The sequence below is a fragment of the Lonchura striata genome, chromosome 4 (genome assembly GCF_050655825.1).
Source record: "Lonchura striata isolate lonStrDom1 chromosome 4, ASM5065582v1, whole genome shotgun sequence".
In the NCBI taxonomy this organism is placed as follows: domain Eukaryota; kingdom Metazoa; phylum Chordata; class Aves; order Passeriformes; family Estrildidae; genus Lonchura; species Lonchura striata.
The window spans coordinates 20236506-20252747 of record NC_140706.1 but is presented as its reverse complement, the minus strand read 5'-3'; the positions used below and the strand labels follow the sequence as shown (position 1 = coordinate 20252747).

Sequence of the window (16242 nt, the reverse complement as noted above, 5' to 3'; positions counted from 1 at the left end):
ATCGTAATTAAGAAAACATTCAGGATGTTATCTTATACGTACTATCACCCAAAGAGTGCTTCCCCAAAAAAGAGGGACCTCTGTTCAGGGTACATAAGCGTCTTATAAAATAAAGGGAAGCCTTCACTTAGAAGCTTGATTCCCCTCTGTGCTATCCCTATCTTATTTCAAGGACTGTAAAGACTGTCCCTACCATCACCAGTTTTAGGCTATCGGAGCTTCACTGAACCGAGCCCCGCCAACACAGTCGAGACCAGAGCCAGCCACTCGTGGCACCCCTGAAGGCACATTTCGCTCCGAGAGGTCTCACGACTACACACAGAGCTATGCGACAGCTGGGCAAGCAAATTAGGGCCTCTCAGCATGAATGAATACTCATGAGATAGGCAAGAGGTGCATAAAAAAAAAAGCAATGAAAACATTACTGGGGTGCGATTCTGAACTCACTAACGCTTATTCAGAGCAACTGCTGCAATGAGTGCAAATCTCCGTGGTGTAAATTAAAGCGCAGATAGGCTGTGTAGATTATTTAACCATTTTGGTCCTAATGAAAGACCTGGTAATTACAGCCATTAACGCTTCAGCGATGCGGCTGCAAATCCACTCTAACCCCACAGCTTTAGGAAGCGTCAGGCAGGCTGCAACTCCCTTTCCCTGAAACAACTGGCTGCCGAGGCGAAACTTTCCTCCTTAGCTGGAGATGGCACATCCCCAAGGCTGGGAGAGCATCGCGGTGGGGGAAGCGCCGGGACAGGCTGATGGAGGCGGGGCCGGGCAACGGGAGGAGGATGGCGGCTCCGCCTGGTGGGGGGTCCTGATCTCCCCTCGACCCCCCTAAACCCGCCGGGTTTGGCCTCTGGGAGCGCGGCTAGTAAAGGCATCTCAGGCTGCCCTACAGTCCGCTGTCGGGACTGGCGACAGACCCCGGCCTCCGCGGCCGGCTGCCGCTGCGCCTGCGGCGGGGCAGCGCCGGCTGCATGGACGGGCTGCTTGGCTACCGGATCTGATAAGGGGAGGCAATGATAAAAATTGTAGTAATAGCAATAAAGATGTCTGGCTGTCCTTCCTTCGTGCTGTGTCTTGGTCTGTGCACCTGACTGCCGGGAGGGGGGGGCGCGGGGGCACCAGACTGAACGGGTCACTGAGCCTTGGCGGGTGTGTGCCTGTGCCAGCGTGGGAGGCGGGGGGACGGGCATCCCTCACCCGCTCTGTGTGCGTGTGTCTGCGTGCTGGGGCCCGCGGGTGCAGCGCTCTTACCTGCTTGCTGTACTTGCTGCTGGCCTGGCAGCTGTACTCAGAGCAATGGTCCGAGCCGATGGAGATGTTGTCGCCGGCTCCCACGAAGGTGTTTGCTGGGGGCAGGTCCTGCACGGCCTGGTGCTTTTTGCCAGCAGTGGGGGACTGTGGGTGCAGCTGGACCGTGGGCAGCGGTGAGCTCGACTTGTAGTGCCTGGCCAGGTCAGGGCTGCCCGGGCCACCATTGACCGAGCGATATCGGCCCATGCCAGGGCTGTCCGAGAGCTTCTCGTTGACACTGTCATAGCGCTGCCCATTGGGCTTGGAAGCCTCGACAGTAACAATGCTGCTATAGAGGGGCTGCTTGCCCTTCTTGCCTTTCTTGTCCTTCTTGGGCTTCTTGGCCTTGTCATGCTGCTGGGGGGTGAAGAAATCCTCATGGTCCTTCTTGCCGGCCTCGTAGCCATGCTTGCCCTTGGATCGGCAGTAGCGGGCCATGACCACCACGAGGATAAGAAGGATGACGGTCATGATGCCAGCCACCACACCAATGACTATGCTAAGCCGCTGCTTGCTCAGCTCATAGCTGGGATCACCAGCAATGTCCTGGGCCAGTGGGGTGTGAAGGCTGCGGGCCACCTGGCTCTCCACCACAGTGGCGTTGGACAGGCTCTCATTGACAAAGACATGGAGCAGGGCGGTGGTGGACTGGGGTGGCTGCCCACTGTCATTCACCTGCACAACCAGGCGGTGCAGGCCATAGTGCTTGGGGGCCAACTTGCCCACCAGTGACACCACACCACTGGCCGGGTCTATTTCAAAGAGTTTGAAGGGGTTGCCCCCAACAATGCTGTAGTTGAGGTCAGCATTGAGACCAGTGTCAGCATCAGTGGCGACCACTGTGGCCACCACGGTGCGCATGTTGCTGGAGGGTGGCAGCACAGTGTAGGAGCTGTTGCTGGGGAAGGTGACAGTGGGTGCATTGTCATTCTCATCCATCACAAAGAGGGACACGGTGGCTGTGGCAGACCGTGGTGGCTCACCCCCATCCACTGCCTTCACCTTAAAGGTGTAGCTGGTCTGCTGCTCACGGTCAAAAGAGACAGTGGAAAAAATTGTTCCAGTGTCATTCTCGATGGAGAAGATGCCAGCTGCCTGTTCGTGGTCTCCAGGCTGAATGGAGAGGCTGAGCTCGGCGTTGCGGCCCTTGTCAAAGTCCATCACAGTCACCATGCCCACGGGGCTGTTGGGCTGCAGGTTTTCTTTCACGTAGAAAGTGAACACATCCTGCATGAAGCGTGGCTCATTGTCATTGCGGTCTGACACTCGCACCACCACTGTGGTGGAGCCCTGCAGTGATGGCACCCCCTTGTCCCGGGCTGTCACCTGAAATTCATAAGTGTCACGTTGCTCACGGTCCAGCACTGCCTGAACCGATACATCCCCAGAGTCAGGGTCAATGCTGAAGATGCTGCCCGGTGCCTCTGGGGAGAGGGGTGAGGCCTCCAAGGAATAGGTGATCTCAGCATTCTTGCCACTGTCTGCATCTGTGGCAACCACTGTGGCCACCCTCTCACCAGGCAAGTTGTTCTCTGGAAAGGAAACCTCCAGCACAGCCTGGCTGAACATGGGAGGGTTGTCATTAGTGTCCCCGACCCGCACCAGCAAGGAGTTGTTGCTGGACAAGCTGGGGCTGCCTGAGTCCACAGCCACAATCACCACATTGTAGTCACGGACAGCTTCATAATCCAGAGGGGCCGAGGTGTGGAGGAAATACTTGCGCTTATTCTGTGGCTCCCCCTCACCCTCACTGGCCGGTTTGAGCTGGAAGGGCACATCGCCCACCACAGTACAGGTCACCACGCCATTTTCACCTTGGTCCCGGTCAGATACCTGCACCAAGGCAATGGGGGTGTCCACCAGGACATCCTCGGCCACGCTTGCCACCCCGTCCCGGAGCGGGATGCGCCCGATTTTCCGGATGTCGATGGTGGGCACGTTGTCATTTTCATCCCGGATGTTCAGCACGACAGTGGCCTTGTCTGTCTTGGGGGGCTGGCCCCGGTCTCGGGCCATGACGGTGAAGCGAAGCTGGTTCACCTCCTCCCGGTCGATGCGGTGCAAGACGCTGAGCCAGCCCGAGGTCTCGTCCAGCCGCAGTAGGCGCCTGACGGACTCAGTGGCCGCCCCGAAGACGTACTCGATCTGCCCATTCACTCCCACGTCCAGGTCGGTGGCTCGCAGCTGCAGGATCGGGGTCCCAGGGCTGCTGTTCTCCGCCAGGTCCGCCTCATAGACGCTCTTCTCGAAGCGGGGGCTGTTGTCGTTCACGTCGGTGATCAGCACCCTCAGGATGGCCTGCGAGGACCGTGCCGGGTCGCCGCCGTCCCGCACGCGGAGGCTGAGCTCGTAGGAGTCCCGCTGCTCCCGGTCCAGCGCCCCCTTGACGATCAGCTGCGGCTGCTTCTCCCCGTCCAGGGTGTCGGCCACCTGCAGCTCGAAGACGCTGCTGCGGGCGGCCGCCTCCGCCTCCTGCCGCCGCTTGCTGCCGCCGGGGAAGGGGGCGCTCTCGGGGGCCGCCGCGGCCGCGCCCCCCCCGCCGCCGCGCCGGCCGCCGTCCCCGCCGGGCTCCTGCAGCAGCTCGTAGCGCTCGATGCCGTTGCGGCCGAAGTCCCTGTCGGTGGCGGTGGGGAGCAGGTAGAGCGTCCCTACGGGCCGGTTCTCCTCCACGGTGAGCGTGAGGACGGGGGAAGGAAAGGTGGGGGTGTTGTCGTTGATGTCCAGGATGATGACCCGGCCCTCGAAGAGGTCCACCCAGCTCTGCGAGGGGCCGATGACCGACACCTCAAAGTCCAAGAAGCACTCGTTCTCGTCGAAGATCATCTGGCACTGCGGCAGCTTTTCGCGGTCGATGCGCCGCTCTGTGGTGCTCAGCTCCCCGGTCATGTTATCGATCTTGAGGTAGTCGGAGCCCGACTCCAGGCTGAATGTCACCTCTCCGGAGCCCGTCACGATCCCCAGGTCGGAAGCCACGTTGCCGATGCGGATGTCGGCGGGTCCCTCCTCGGCCAGCCGGTACTTCAGGAGCTGCTTAGCCGCTGCGAGGCTGACCCAGAGCGGAGGAGGCAGGAGGAACAAGAAGCAGCAGCAGCAGCAATGCACAAAGCGAAGGAGGGTCCGCATCTTCCTCATCTTCCTCGTACCGAAACCCCCCTCCCTCCTCTCACTCCCACCTGCCCCCCAATAAACTCCCCTGACAAGCCAACAGTGCGGCTGACAGTCCAGGTGATCAATTATAAAATCCTTCTATTTCTGGAAACTTATTGTCTCATGACTGGTGCAATTGGTGGTCAAAACCCTGCTGCTGGCTCCTCTGCTGCTATCCCTGCCTTCCAGTTGCGATATACTTACAGTTCACGGGACAGCGGATTTTGCTTTTTAAAGATTCATCTCAGTAGATAGGATGGGATTTTCCTCCTCCTCCCCCTTCTCCTCCTCCTCCTCTCTGATTTTACTGTATTCACTTTGCAAGGTTTGCAATAAAAGCAGAAGCAGTACTGTACGATTCGAAGCCCCCCAGGTCGTTGTCTTCAACACTAGAGTTAACTATAATTCACACACTCTCTCTGTTTTCTCTCTCTCTCTCTCCCCCTCTCAGCCGTTTACGACCAAGGCATTAGCTTTATTTTTCCCCCTCTCTGCACACACAGGGGAAAATATTGTGATTCGCTTTATTCAAAGGGCTTGGGTCCGGGAAAACTCCAAATCCTCTTAGCAATGGGCAGCTCTTATAAAAAAAAAAAAAAAAACACCACCACCAACAACAAAAAAAAAACCAAACAAAAAAAAAACCCCAGAAAGTAAAAAAAAAAAAAAAAATCCCAATAATGTCGGCAGCTGCACAGCTGATAGGAGAGAACCCCGGCTATTACAGTGCAGTCCAAAGAATATCCCCTTTGGTTGGCAAAAAAGCACCCAAATCCATCTTCAGAGATCGCCTAAAATGTTCAGCTCTTTCTCCGGAGCGGATTTTTTTTAACAACTCTGCGCAAGGTCATTAGTCACAAAGCAACGATACAGAAACTGCAGAAGCCGTTTGCCCGGAATTTGCAAGGCTGGAGATAAGAACATAGACACACAACAGTCCCAAGTTTGTTTTTGCATCCGCAGTTTGTGTGTGTGCCTTACCTGCATTTGCACTGCATGTGTTAAAGCAATCTGGATCTGCAGCACTGAGAGCGATTCACAAATGAGATTGCAGTCTCCCTCTCTCTCTCTCTCTCTCTCTCCTCTTCCTTCCCGTCCCAATGCAGGTAACCAGATCTGAACTTGATCCTTTCAGTTCAAAGGTTAGCAACAAAACTATGTGTCCAAAGGCGATTATTGGTCTCTCGTAATTATACCCGGAGCGGAACAAGATGTAACTGGATCCCCCATGTGAATTAACACAGATTCTGAATTACATCCATATAAAGCGGAATGGCAAAGGGGAGGGGAAAAAAGCCGCGACGCGATTAAAAAAAATACAGAGTTCTATTTGCAAATAAAATTGTATCAGTCAGTTGTTTCCTTTGATCTGCACTGCCACAGTGGGTGAAATCTGCAATTGTGTATTCCCTCCTGTGTCTTTCAGAGAAGTGTGGATCAGGCGCTTTCACGGCAGAGCGGCTTGTGCTTTAAAATGTTGAATGGCAATTGAGAAGCTTCTCACTCGTAAGGAAAAAAAAAAGAAAAAAAGAAGAAGAAAAAAAAAAAAAAAAAAAGAAGAAGCGGTAAACCGGCAAGTTTGCCCAAAGTGGAGGGAGCTGCTGAAGCCTCTCTCGGTAGCTCTTCCCTGACGCTGCAGCAGCAGAGCCGCCTGCGCTACATACACACAGAAAGAGAGGGAGAGAGAGAAAGAGGGAGAGCAGAGAGAGAGAGAGAGAGAGAGAGAGAGAGAGGGAGGGCGGGAGGGAGGGAGGGAGGAGGAGGAGGGACGACGAGTCAAGCGCTGCACTCCAGAAAGCTCAGTCTTACCCTCTGTCTCTGCTGCTAGTACTGCAAGTGGGATAGCTGCTCATCACAAAACACCAGTCCAGTCCTCAAAACCGATCCTCATTTCACGCCCGAGTGTTGCTTCTGTTGCTTTCTCAAACCCGTGATCTATAGTGATTTTCTCCTCTCCCTCCCCACGTCCGCTATAGACTGTGAATCGAGCAACGATTTTTAAAGCAAATGTTTGTTCGTCTTTCTTTTCTTCTATTGTGCATTTTGCGGAATCAAGCTGGTAAGGAAACTCGTTTTGCAGATTCCCACCTTCCCCTGTTGTGTCGGTGCTTTTGTGAAATAGCTGCAGTCACTGTAACTGCATAAAACTCCAGGGAGGAAGGGGGACTGCCTTACATCTCAGACTTTCGTCCTGTTTCCCAATGCTGTTTCAGCCTCTCAGTCTTTGTGATTGTGTTCTTCCTATTACCATGTTTTGAATGTGTTTTCAGCATGTTTGTGGGTATCCTAGGAGAAAAATAAAAAATAAATTTAAAAAAAAAAAAACAACAACAACAAACAAAACCAGCCTCGGAAATGATCAGGAAGGGAGCGAGAGGGTTAGTAGAATAAACACATGTAAGAAGTAACAGACTTATTTCCGAACAGAGACTTGCTGCTTCGATGATTGCTAAAATGTAGCGTCACCTACCTGGGTAAGTGGGAAATAAACTTTAATGCTAAAGCTCTTCGGCTCAACTTTGCTTATTCTGACATCTCTAGTTCGCGTCTCCTTTTGACTTTGAGCCATTTAATCGCGTATGGCTTTTGTGTGCTACCGCCCTACCCTTGGTGATGCCTGGCTCCTTACCTGTCCTTTCTGCTCGGAGCCCGGAGGGAAAAGAGGGAGGCTCCGGGGGCAGGCGAGTGGGGGGCAGCCAGTGGGGAAAGAATGAGCGTGTGCGGGTGTGTATGCGCGCTTGTGTGCGGGTGTGTGTGCGCGGGTGTGTGCGGGTACATGTGTGTGCGCCTGTGTGCGTGCGCGCAGCCAGGGGAAGGCAGGAATCCAGCTGCTCTTTCTCCCTCTGCGAACACATGTGGGAAAGCAAGTTCTGTATGCGCGCGTTCTGTATGTGTTTGTGTGTGCATTCCTCGATATATATGGCTCTTTTGAATAAAAACGCGTGCAGACCAGTGTAGCGAAATGTCTCTTTCATCGCGATGATATATTTAAGCGAAAAGCGGTCGGATATGTTGAGGTGGTTCAAAGCAACGGTCACAGCGTGTCTTTGTCATTAGGGGCGGTGAGTGATTGTAGGAGGGAGGGAAGGTTGCCACCTCTTTCCTTGAGGAGTCCAGAGACACAGAGGGGCAGAGCCGCGCCGCATGGAGTCGGCGCTAGGGAGGGAGGGAATGCTCCCTTCTCCGGAGGGCTGCAGGGCTGATCCTCCGGCGCCTCCTCCGGCCCTGGCACCGGCCCCGGCCGCTCTGCCTCGCCAGAACACGAAAACCCTCCCCCGCCGGTGCTGGAGACACTCGGCTTTCTATCTGCAGCATCAGCGAGAAAGCCCAGCTCGGCGCAGGCTCAGTGCTCACCGCCGCAGTCCCGGACGGAGGAGGGGGGTTCGGGAGCGCAGCGTCTTCGCAGCGGGTTAAGTAGGATTAGTACCAAATCCCTATTATATTTGCCAAGCAACTTGAATTTGTCAAAATTCCCCCTCGTTGTTCTGGAGCTCCGTGAGGAGGAAATTTTGATCACAGTGTAAGATCCAGACATGCCAGTACGTAGGAATACCAGCATACTGCATTACACTGGCTTCCTGCACTGGAAATACAACTGCGAACCGCAGGTCCCGCTGTTCCCGTCCCTTTGTGTTTTTAAACGCAGCCAGGAAACTTAATGTATTCGCCAGGGAAGGGGCGGGATGAGAGCTTTTTTAACCTCCCCGCCATAAACTTTAATCGGATTCCAGGCTGTTGCACGGCATGGACGCTCGCCTTCTCTCCTGCGTCTCCTTCCCCGTTGTTTCTACTACGGACTCCTTGCGAGTGCCTCTTTCAAGCGAATGAGTGATTTCTTTCTCTTGCCATGTGCAATTGCTCCCCCTTCCTTTCCTACCCTCGCTGGCCTCTCTTACACACACTATGCCTTTCACACGCGGTCTGCGCCCCCCAGCCCCCCCTCCTTTCTTTCTTTTTTGCAGTGTCTTCACATGCAATCTCCCTCTGAATGTGCAATGTCTTTCCTGCTCGGGAGTGCTGCGTCCTTCACAGTGGATTGGTTCCTCTTTCGGAGCAGAGGTAACGGCCCCCCCTTTGCTATCATCCTCCCTTCCTCCCTCCCCTCCTCCCCTCCTCCCCCAGGGCAGGCGGCCGGCGTGGGAAATGGGCCCGACGTGCGCTGCATGGTGGATGGCCGCGCTGTTCCCGGTCCACGTGCCCCGGCTGCCGGGGGGAGGACGGGGCCGAGCTGGCCGTGCGTCCCCCGCGCCCCCCCGCATCCCACTCGTACGAGACGGGAGACAGTGGAATTAGCCCCGCACTCTCTCTCCGCCTCCCCGGCACCGCAGACTGCCGGTCCCGCGCACCCACAGCTCCCCGGGTGTCGGTAGGAACAAGCCCGGCTGTTCCAGGCGGGGGAGGTTTGTCCCTGCCGGGCAAATCTGTTGCGCAGTGTAGCTCCCCCCTCCCGGCTCTCCCCCCTTCCGATGCACACAGACGCCCACACGCGCTCAGACACGACGCGGCATTTGTCCTCCTGATCTGGGAGATCAAGTGGGAAGAGGGATCACAAATGTAATCGTCTGTAATAAATAAAATAGCCCGAGATGCTGGTGATATACAGAGGGGAAATAGGAGCTTGTGTCCTTAAAGGGAACATCTGATAAGGCCGCCGAAGTGGCATCTTGCGTGTGGGAAGGAATCCGTCTTGCTGACAATCGCAGCCTGCTGTACGTGGGGAAATCCTAAAGCAGCCTGGGAGTTTCCCCGGCTCTGTGCATCCCCCAAGCTCCCGACGCTCTGCACTGGGGCTTTGTTGTCGTTGTAGTTGCTGATTGGAAAGACAGGGGTCATCGTTTAAATATGCAGATATAATTAATGGCTGGTTTTTCTTCATGTGTCGGCCGAGCCCAGCTTCGGCCGCCGGGAGCCGGACTCGCGTCCGCAGTTGGCGCTTTCAGCCCACGACAATTTGGTTTTCGCAGTTTAGGAATGTCAGTGGGTCTCACTGGAAAATTACTTCTGGGATCTGCAGTGGGAATCAGTCTCTGGTTAAAGAGAGACAGATTATTTACATATCGACACCACTCTATACATTAACAGACACATACTGCATATTAGTATTTTCACTCACTAGCGAAAAGGAAGCTTCAGAAAGGAAAAAAAAATCATATTGCCTTGAAAATAACGTATTCATAATAATACGTGGAAAAGATTAAATACAGTAAACATGACAGAAAATTCAAAAGCAGGGTAAAAACAAGGACAGAACCCCCGCATGAAGCAGTTAAAGCCATTTGACGGAAAGGCGAAACTAACTCAAGAACTCCACCAAGGGACAAGCAGCTGAAATGACACCGCAGCGGCGCGGAGCCCGCGGTGACCTTTCATCTCTCCAAAGTGTCTTGCTGATCTGGTGCAATTCTGTTGTGACCTCCTCACTCCCTTCCCTACCACAAGTGGCCTCTGGCCGCCTCGGAGCTCCCTGAGTTGCTCGCAGTGAATATACTGGGAAGCCGCTGAGTTACAGGCAGTGCTGACACTTGGCCAGTGTCTTTCACAGCTTTGCAAATATGCTTGCTGTGTAATAGCATGTAATAGGCAGCAGTGATTAAATTATTCATTGCAGCAACAGCCTTTCTGATGGATGTTAAAACGTAAGGGTTTAAATAAGAAAACCACAGATTACTTTTAAGCAGATAAAACCCACATCTGTGCTTATTTAACTGAATGCTAGCTAAGCATGAAACCAGTTACTTTGTTTAAATCCTCTCTCTTTTACTCTCTTTGAGAATTTTGAGCTAGATTATGCACCGTAAAAGTTACTGACAGAGCAGAATTAATCTGTGTTGGATAACAGTGGTTTAATCTCGCATGATTATAATCGTTCATTCTTAAACTCGAAGTCTGTTCAAAGTGAAAGGTTCTTGCATAGGCATGATTACATCAGCATTTCTGAGTTCTCACATTTATGAAGAATGATGAAAATTAATATTTATCCAAAAAGATAGTGATTCTGTTTACTAAGATTTTTGCAGTGTGTGTATATTCTGTACAAATCACAATTATCAACATTGAGATCTTTCTTCCTTTCTTCCTTTCTTCCTTTCTTCCTTTCTTCCTTTCTTCCTTTCTTCCCTTCTTCCCTTCTTCCTTTCTTCCTTTCTCTAGAATTTTTCATGGAAGGCCATTTACAGACTGGGTTTTTTTCCCAGATGTTGACAAAAAATCTAACCACTCATAGTCATACAGAAATGACAGACAGAAAGAAAAATTAGTGAAAGGTTTTTAAAAACTCATGTTAATTTTTATGAGGGGAGGCATATTTTTGTTAAATTTGTTTCATATGCAGCTGCTAACTTTCCTGGATTTGCAGAGATATAAATGAGTGCTGCACCCAGCCCCACTATTTTATAGATTTATTTTTAAATGAAACTGTTGTTCATATTCTCTAAATGCAAAGTAAACTATAGAAAAAATTAAGGTGAGCTTTGACAAATTCCTATAAAAATAGAGGGAAATTATGAGTCATTAGTACATATTCTACATAAAGAGATACAATGAGACATTTAGGAGAGATAATTAAACTGGACTTTATTTAAATGAAATGTATGAGACCCAGGTAGCAGTGCCAAAGAAAGAAAAATATGTTCATTATCACTAAAAATATTAAATGTGAACAGTTGATTTGTATATAGATTAATTAGCAGAGAGTAGCACAGTTACTCTGGGAAATAATTTAGGGATTTTTTTCAATATATAATGTTTCCAAGGTGGCTATCAGTAGTGAGCACACTGAAGGTCTCAAAGTGCTTTGTAAATTATCCCTATGAGATAAAAAGAAGTGCAATGACCTGTTCAGTCACCCAGGTAAACCACTAAGAAAAATTAATCTTTTCAGATTAGGTTCATTAGACCATAGTTTTGCATTTCTTTATGTTATTTTAATATATTCTGGGTTCACATCAAGATTTGTCTTTAAATATGTGGCAATAATTTCTGCTCTATTTGGTGGATTGCTGGAAAGTCAAAGAACTTTCTGAAGCCTTTAAAACAGGTTTGTATTCCAGACAACTACACATACAAAGAAAATCTTGTGTCATGAAATTTGATGAGTAACAGTAAAGTATACTGAACTGTTATAGATATATTGAAATACAGATGTTTTTAAACTTGTGCTATCACTTTCTTCTGTCAGATATCTTTATATAAACTGAGTACACAGACTTTGTAAAATCATTTTGCTCAATGTACTCTTAAGGACTTCTTGACCAAATATGATTTTTCAGTTCTATATTTTTTTTTTACTATTTTGTTTAGGATGCTACCAATATTTTTTTCTGTGAATTAAAGTTCTCTTTCATTTTTGAATGAAAATCACAAAAGTATAAAATCTTTTGTCTAATGTTCTTAGTGCATCCTGTGCAGCTTTAATTCTTTTTAATATAATGCAGGAGATCATAGAAGATCTGTCATGTCAGTACAATCATGACTTCGTGATGCTCCCTGTTGAGCAGAAGATAAAATACTCAAGCAAGATGGTAACTCTGAGAAGTTCTGAAGAAGAACCTTTGATATTGTAATTCAAGCATTGTTATTGATAACTGAATGCTGTGCAGCTCTATTCCTTTCTGTAAGTTAATGTCAATATATCTTATTGACCACATCTAAAATGAAATTTATAAATCTACACATATACTCACTTAGTCGGGAGCTTTAATGTTTCTGTCTGCTTTTTCAAAACAATTACTGCTCTCCAATAGAAAAAAAGAAGAGCAATAGTTGTATAGAACACAGTTGTTCTATATTAAGGGAATAAATATGGTGGAAAGGAAAATAATTTAGAATGGGATCAAGCTGTTGATTGCTTATTGGACAGGTTATTTGGCTTTGTTCTGCAATGTTTAAAACAACTTTACTGGGTATTTTATAATGTTAGGCTTGTCATTTCTTTTCATATGAAAAGTGCATCATTAGAATCCTTAGAGGTCATGTTGCTACAAGCTTTATTCAGCTCTACAGTGGAGAAGCAGACAAAGTTTCCCCTTAATTCATTTTTTGACCCTGTCAGAGACATGACAATTCACTGAAAAAAAGTAAGGGCTGTTAACCTGCTACCATCAACTGTTAATGGCGAGCAAGAGGAAGTATGAAGAAGTGGAATTCTTTGCACCTTTCCCTAAAGATATTAAAACATAAATTTATATATCCATGCCTATATTGCACAGGTCTGGTGAACAGCTTTGGTATTTAGCCAAAACAGCAATTAGAAGCTGAGGAAGGCCCTGGTTCTATCACCCTAAAAAAGGATCATTTTAGAACCAATAGAAGTAGCCAAATATATTTAGGCTTTTAAGCACTGGTACACACCTGATCAGCTGTGTTTCTAACTGTTTTGCTCTGCTCTCTGAACTGTCCAAAATAAGAATGAAGGGGTTGTAACCACCCTTCCTGTGAGGAAGATTACACAGCCTGACATCAAAATCATCTGATCTTCTGTTATCTCACTTGCAGGTTTTGCTGTGCAGAGGTAGTCATACTTTTATATCTGCTTTAGCTGTTTTGCAAAGTTTCTTGGTGATCATTCTTTGCATAATTACATTTTTAGTGTCCTTTATAAGAATAATAAGTACTGTACAGAGTGGGTTTTTTTGACCTACAATATATCTAGAGGAACAGAGGTTCTGATAAGTTTCTACGTTTTTCATCTTCTGATAGAAACCTGATATGTCTTCTAGTTCATTCATTCTGTGAGATGATTAAAAGTTGCTCTTCAACAAACTAAACCTCATCCAGTGCTCAGCAGGAAATAACTGCAATCTAAGCACATTAAAGAACAGACAGGGCAAGCCAAAGTTTACCTCTTTCTTTCCATCTTAAGATCATGGGGAAAAGAGAAAAGCAGACGAATATTGTGATAAAACTGTAGCCTTCAGCAGCTGGCTCTGTGTAAGGATATAGAACCTAATCCAAAGCACACAGAAGTCAATGGAAGCACTTTGACTAAATAAGTTGTGCATTAGGCACCTAGTGAGTGAATGATGTTTAAAGCATTCACGTAGATCTTAAGCAGATGAGTGAAGAAGAAAATTATGTGCAGTTGAATCACAATAAATGCCATTAAAACACTGACCCCAGAGATTATCTTTATGACTCAGAATAAATTGTCATTCTTGGGTACCGAGTCCTATCCTCCATTAGTACAAGAAGTCATGTTGCATGAAAAGCATATCTTTAAAATATGTGTTTGTGTATATATGTGAAATTCTAATGTTGCTACTAATCTTAAAGTATTATAAACATCTGCAGGCTCTTTTTACCCATTCATATGTTTACAGAGTGAATTTCTCTCATCTTAGGGTTGGGTTTTTTCCTGCAAAATAATACAGGATTTTTCAATTTCCTTTCGTGAGCTAAGTTCTGCATTCCTGACATTGTGCTGATGAACTTCCCCTTCACCTCCCTCCACTCCATTTCTAATGATGTTTTCAGAGAATCCTTGTTTAATATGAAGGACACAAATGGCTTATTATTTTAATCAGGAAGATGTAGTTTCATGTGGTAATACTAAACATCTCTTTATTTGATATTTTTATTTATTATGTTTAATTGTCTGTATTAGCTACATTGTGTTTTGATGACTAGTAATCCTCCTTTAGTAGATTGGCTGCATCTTTCTTTTCTCTGTCATTTTCAGCTGATAAACTCACAGTTTATAGCTGAAAATCTAGTGACATTGCTCTTTGCACTATTAAATGTAATCTCATTTCTGTTACAGAAGTCATCAAGTCATCTGATTCTTCTTGTTTGTTTTTATCGTTTTGATTGTTCTCAGACTTGTTTTACCAGCAAATTTCAGCAGCATGCTCTGAGCTTTTATGACCTAGTTTTTAACTTAAATATCAGGAAGCTCTATGGCAAGACAACCCATAAAGAACCCCTTAGAAGTTTCCATCTAATAATGGAAACACCTACACATAACCTGTTGTCCTCTGATTAGTCAATTCTTTATCTTCTTCTCTGTCTTAAATAATTATATTCATATCAGATTTTGTCAAAAACTATTTTGAAGTCCAGATATGTGAGGTTTCTTGCCTTGAATAGAAGATAAATTATTAAAGATATTGATATATCTGATAGATACAGATATTGATATGGTAGTATCTTCTCTGGGATATGTTTGGATATTAAGTTTGCTTTTTACTTCTGTTCTCTGTACCTCTGTACTTCTTTTATTGAGAATAGTGTGGCTGGCAGACCAGGGAAGTGACTGTCCCTCTGCTCTTGTCACTGATGAGGCCACACCTTGGGTACTGTGTCCATTTCTGGGACCTTCAGTACACGAAAGACATTGAGGGGCTGGAGCATTTCTGGAGAAATGGAGCTGAGGCAAGGTCTAGAGGGTAAGTCCTATGAGGAGTGGCTGAAAGAGAGCGCAGGACTGGGGTTGTTCAGCCTGCAGAAACAGAGGCTCAGGAAGACCTTACTGCTCCCTACAACTGCCTGGAGGAAGGTTTCAGCTGGGTGGGGTTCAGCCTCTTCTCCCAGGCAGCCAGCAACAGGACAAGAGGACATAGAGTCAAGCTGTGCCAGTAGAGGTTCAGACTGGACATCAAAAATGTTAAATTCTGGAATGCGCTGCCCAGGAACCTGGTGGTGTCACACTTCATGGAAGTGTTCAAGAAATGGCTGCATGTGACCTTTAGAACCATGGTCTAGTTGACAACGTGGTGATCAGTCAAAGGTTGAACTTGATTATCTCAGAGGTTTTTTCCAACCTAAACGATTCTGTGATTTGGTTCAATTAATCATTCTTCGCTTCAAAAATTATTCTGAAACTTCACATTCTAAGCCCATCAAAAAATCTTATTGAAACATTGTTTATTTCTTCTCTTCTCTTTCCCTTTTTAACTGATATCCTTACTAAAAATTCTTGTTCTAGTCTCTTCAGATATATGCATTACTTTCTTCAGAATTCTGCAGTGAAGGTTATCTGGACTATTGGCTTAGAATATTTTGTAGTCTTTGAATTAATATCATTTCAGATGTGATAATTTTTCTTCTATGACATTGCTTTCATTGATCACTTTGCTCACTTCAGCATCACAATCCTTGTTGGGACCTGAAACAATGTACACAATTTATTTGAATATCTCTAGGTAAATAATTATAATTTTACTTATCTTCATGTTTATTGCACATTCTGCAAAAGTGGAGCCAATGCTTTTTTAGTAATTTTTGAATAAGAGCTAAAGGTTTACATTTGGCACTTTATCAAAGAATACATAGTGTAAAACTGTGAACACATCTTCCTATTTTGCCACTGTATGGGTTTTTTTCTGTCTTGTTTATGTATTACCTATATATCATCTACATTATCTTCTGAAAATTCATTATTTTGAATGTCTGAATGCTTCATATTAGAAGAAAGGCAATGAAAGGGAGGATAAGTAGATAATTCCAGAATAAAAGAAGCCATACCTGACCAGAAGGAACTTTGCATGTTCAAAGAACTGAATAATACACAGCTAGATAAACAGAAAAAGAAAAAGAAAAAAAAAAAAAAGTTAAAAGACTGAAAACATGGGTTTGGCACATACAAGACCAGAGGTATCCAGAATGTCAATAACCAATCCAAATGGCAAGTGATACTACCAGTTGCCAGGTGTTATCAAGTGAATAGAGAGAAAGTGTATATTTATATATATATATAAAGTCCTTGATGAACAACATTCTATGAAGAGTCTTGTATCCAATACCTCAGAGAAGTTTGGAGAGATAGATTAGTATTAAAAGATTAGAAATAGAATAATAGAGAAG

The 16242-nt window shown here is 46.8% G+C and overlaps 1 protein-coding gene across 8 annotated transcripts in view; it reads right to left on the bottom strand.

The window, feature by feature from the left end:
• PCDH7 (protocadherin 7) overlaps positions 1–7692 on the bottom strand; it is a 263099-nt gene extending 255407 nt beyond the window's left edge. For 3 of the 8 annotated variants that reach the window (XM_031504566.3, XM_085577769.1, XM_085577770.1), the window contains exons 1-2: positions 7073–7692; positions 1258–6729 (exon numbers count right to left, since the gene is read on the bottom strand). In XM_031504566.3, the coding sequence (XP_031360426.2) occupies positions 1258–4428 (3171 nt within the window). In that variant the 5' untranslated portion in view covers positions 4429–6729; positions 7073–7692. Of the gene's footprint in view, positions 1–1257; positions 6730–6913 lie in introns of all 8 variants that reach the window. The other 5 variants (XM_021554319.4, XM_085577771.1, XM_077782795.2 and 2 more) reach the window with 3 other exon arrangements.
• Between the last annotated feature and the right edge of the window lie 8550 nt (positions 7693–16242).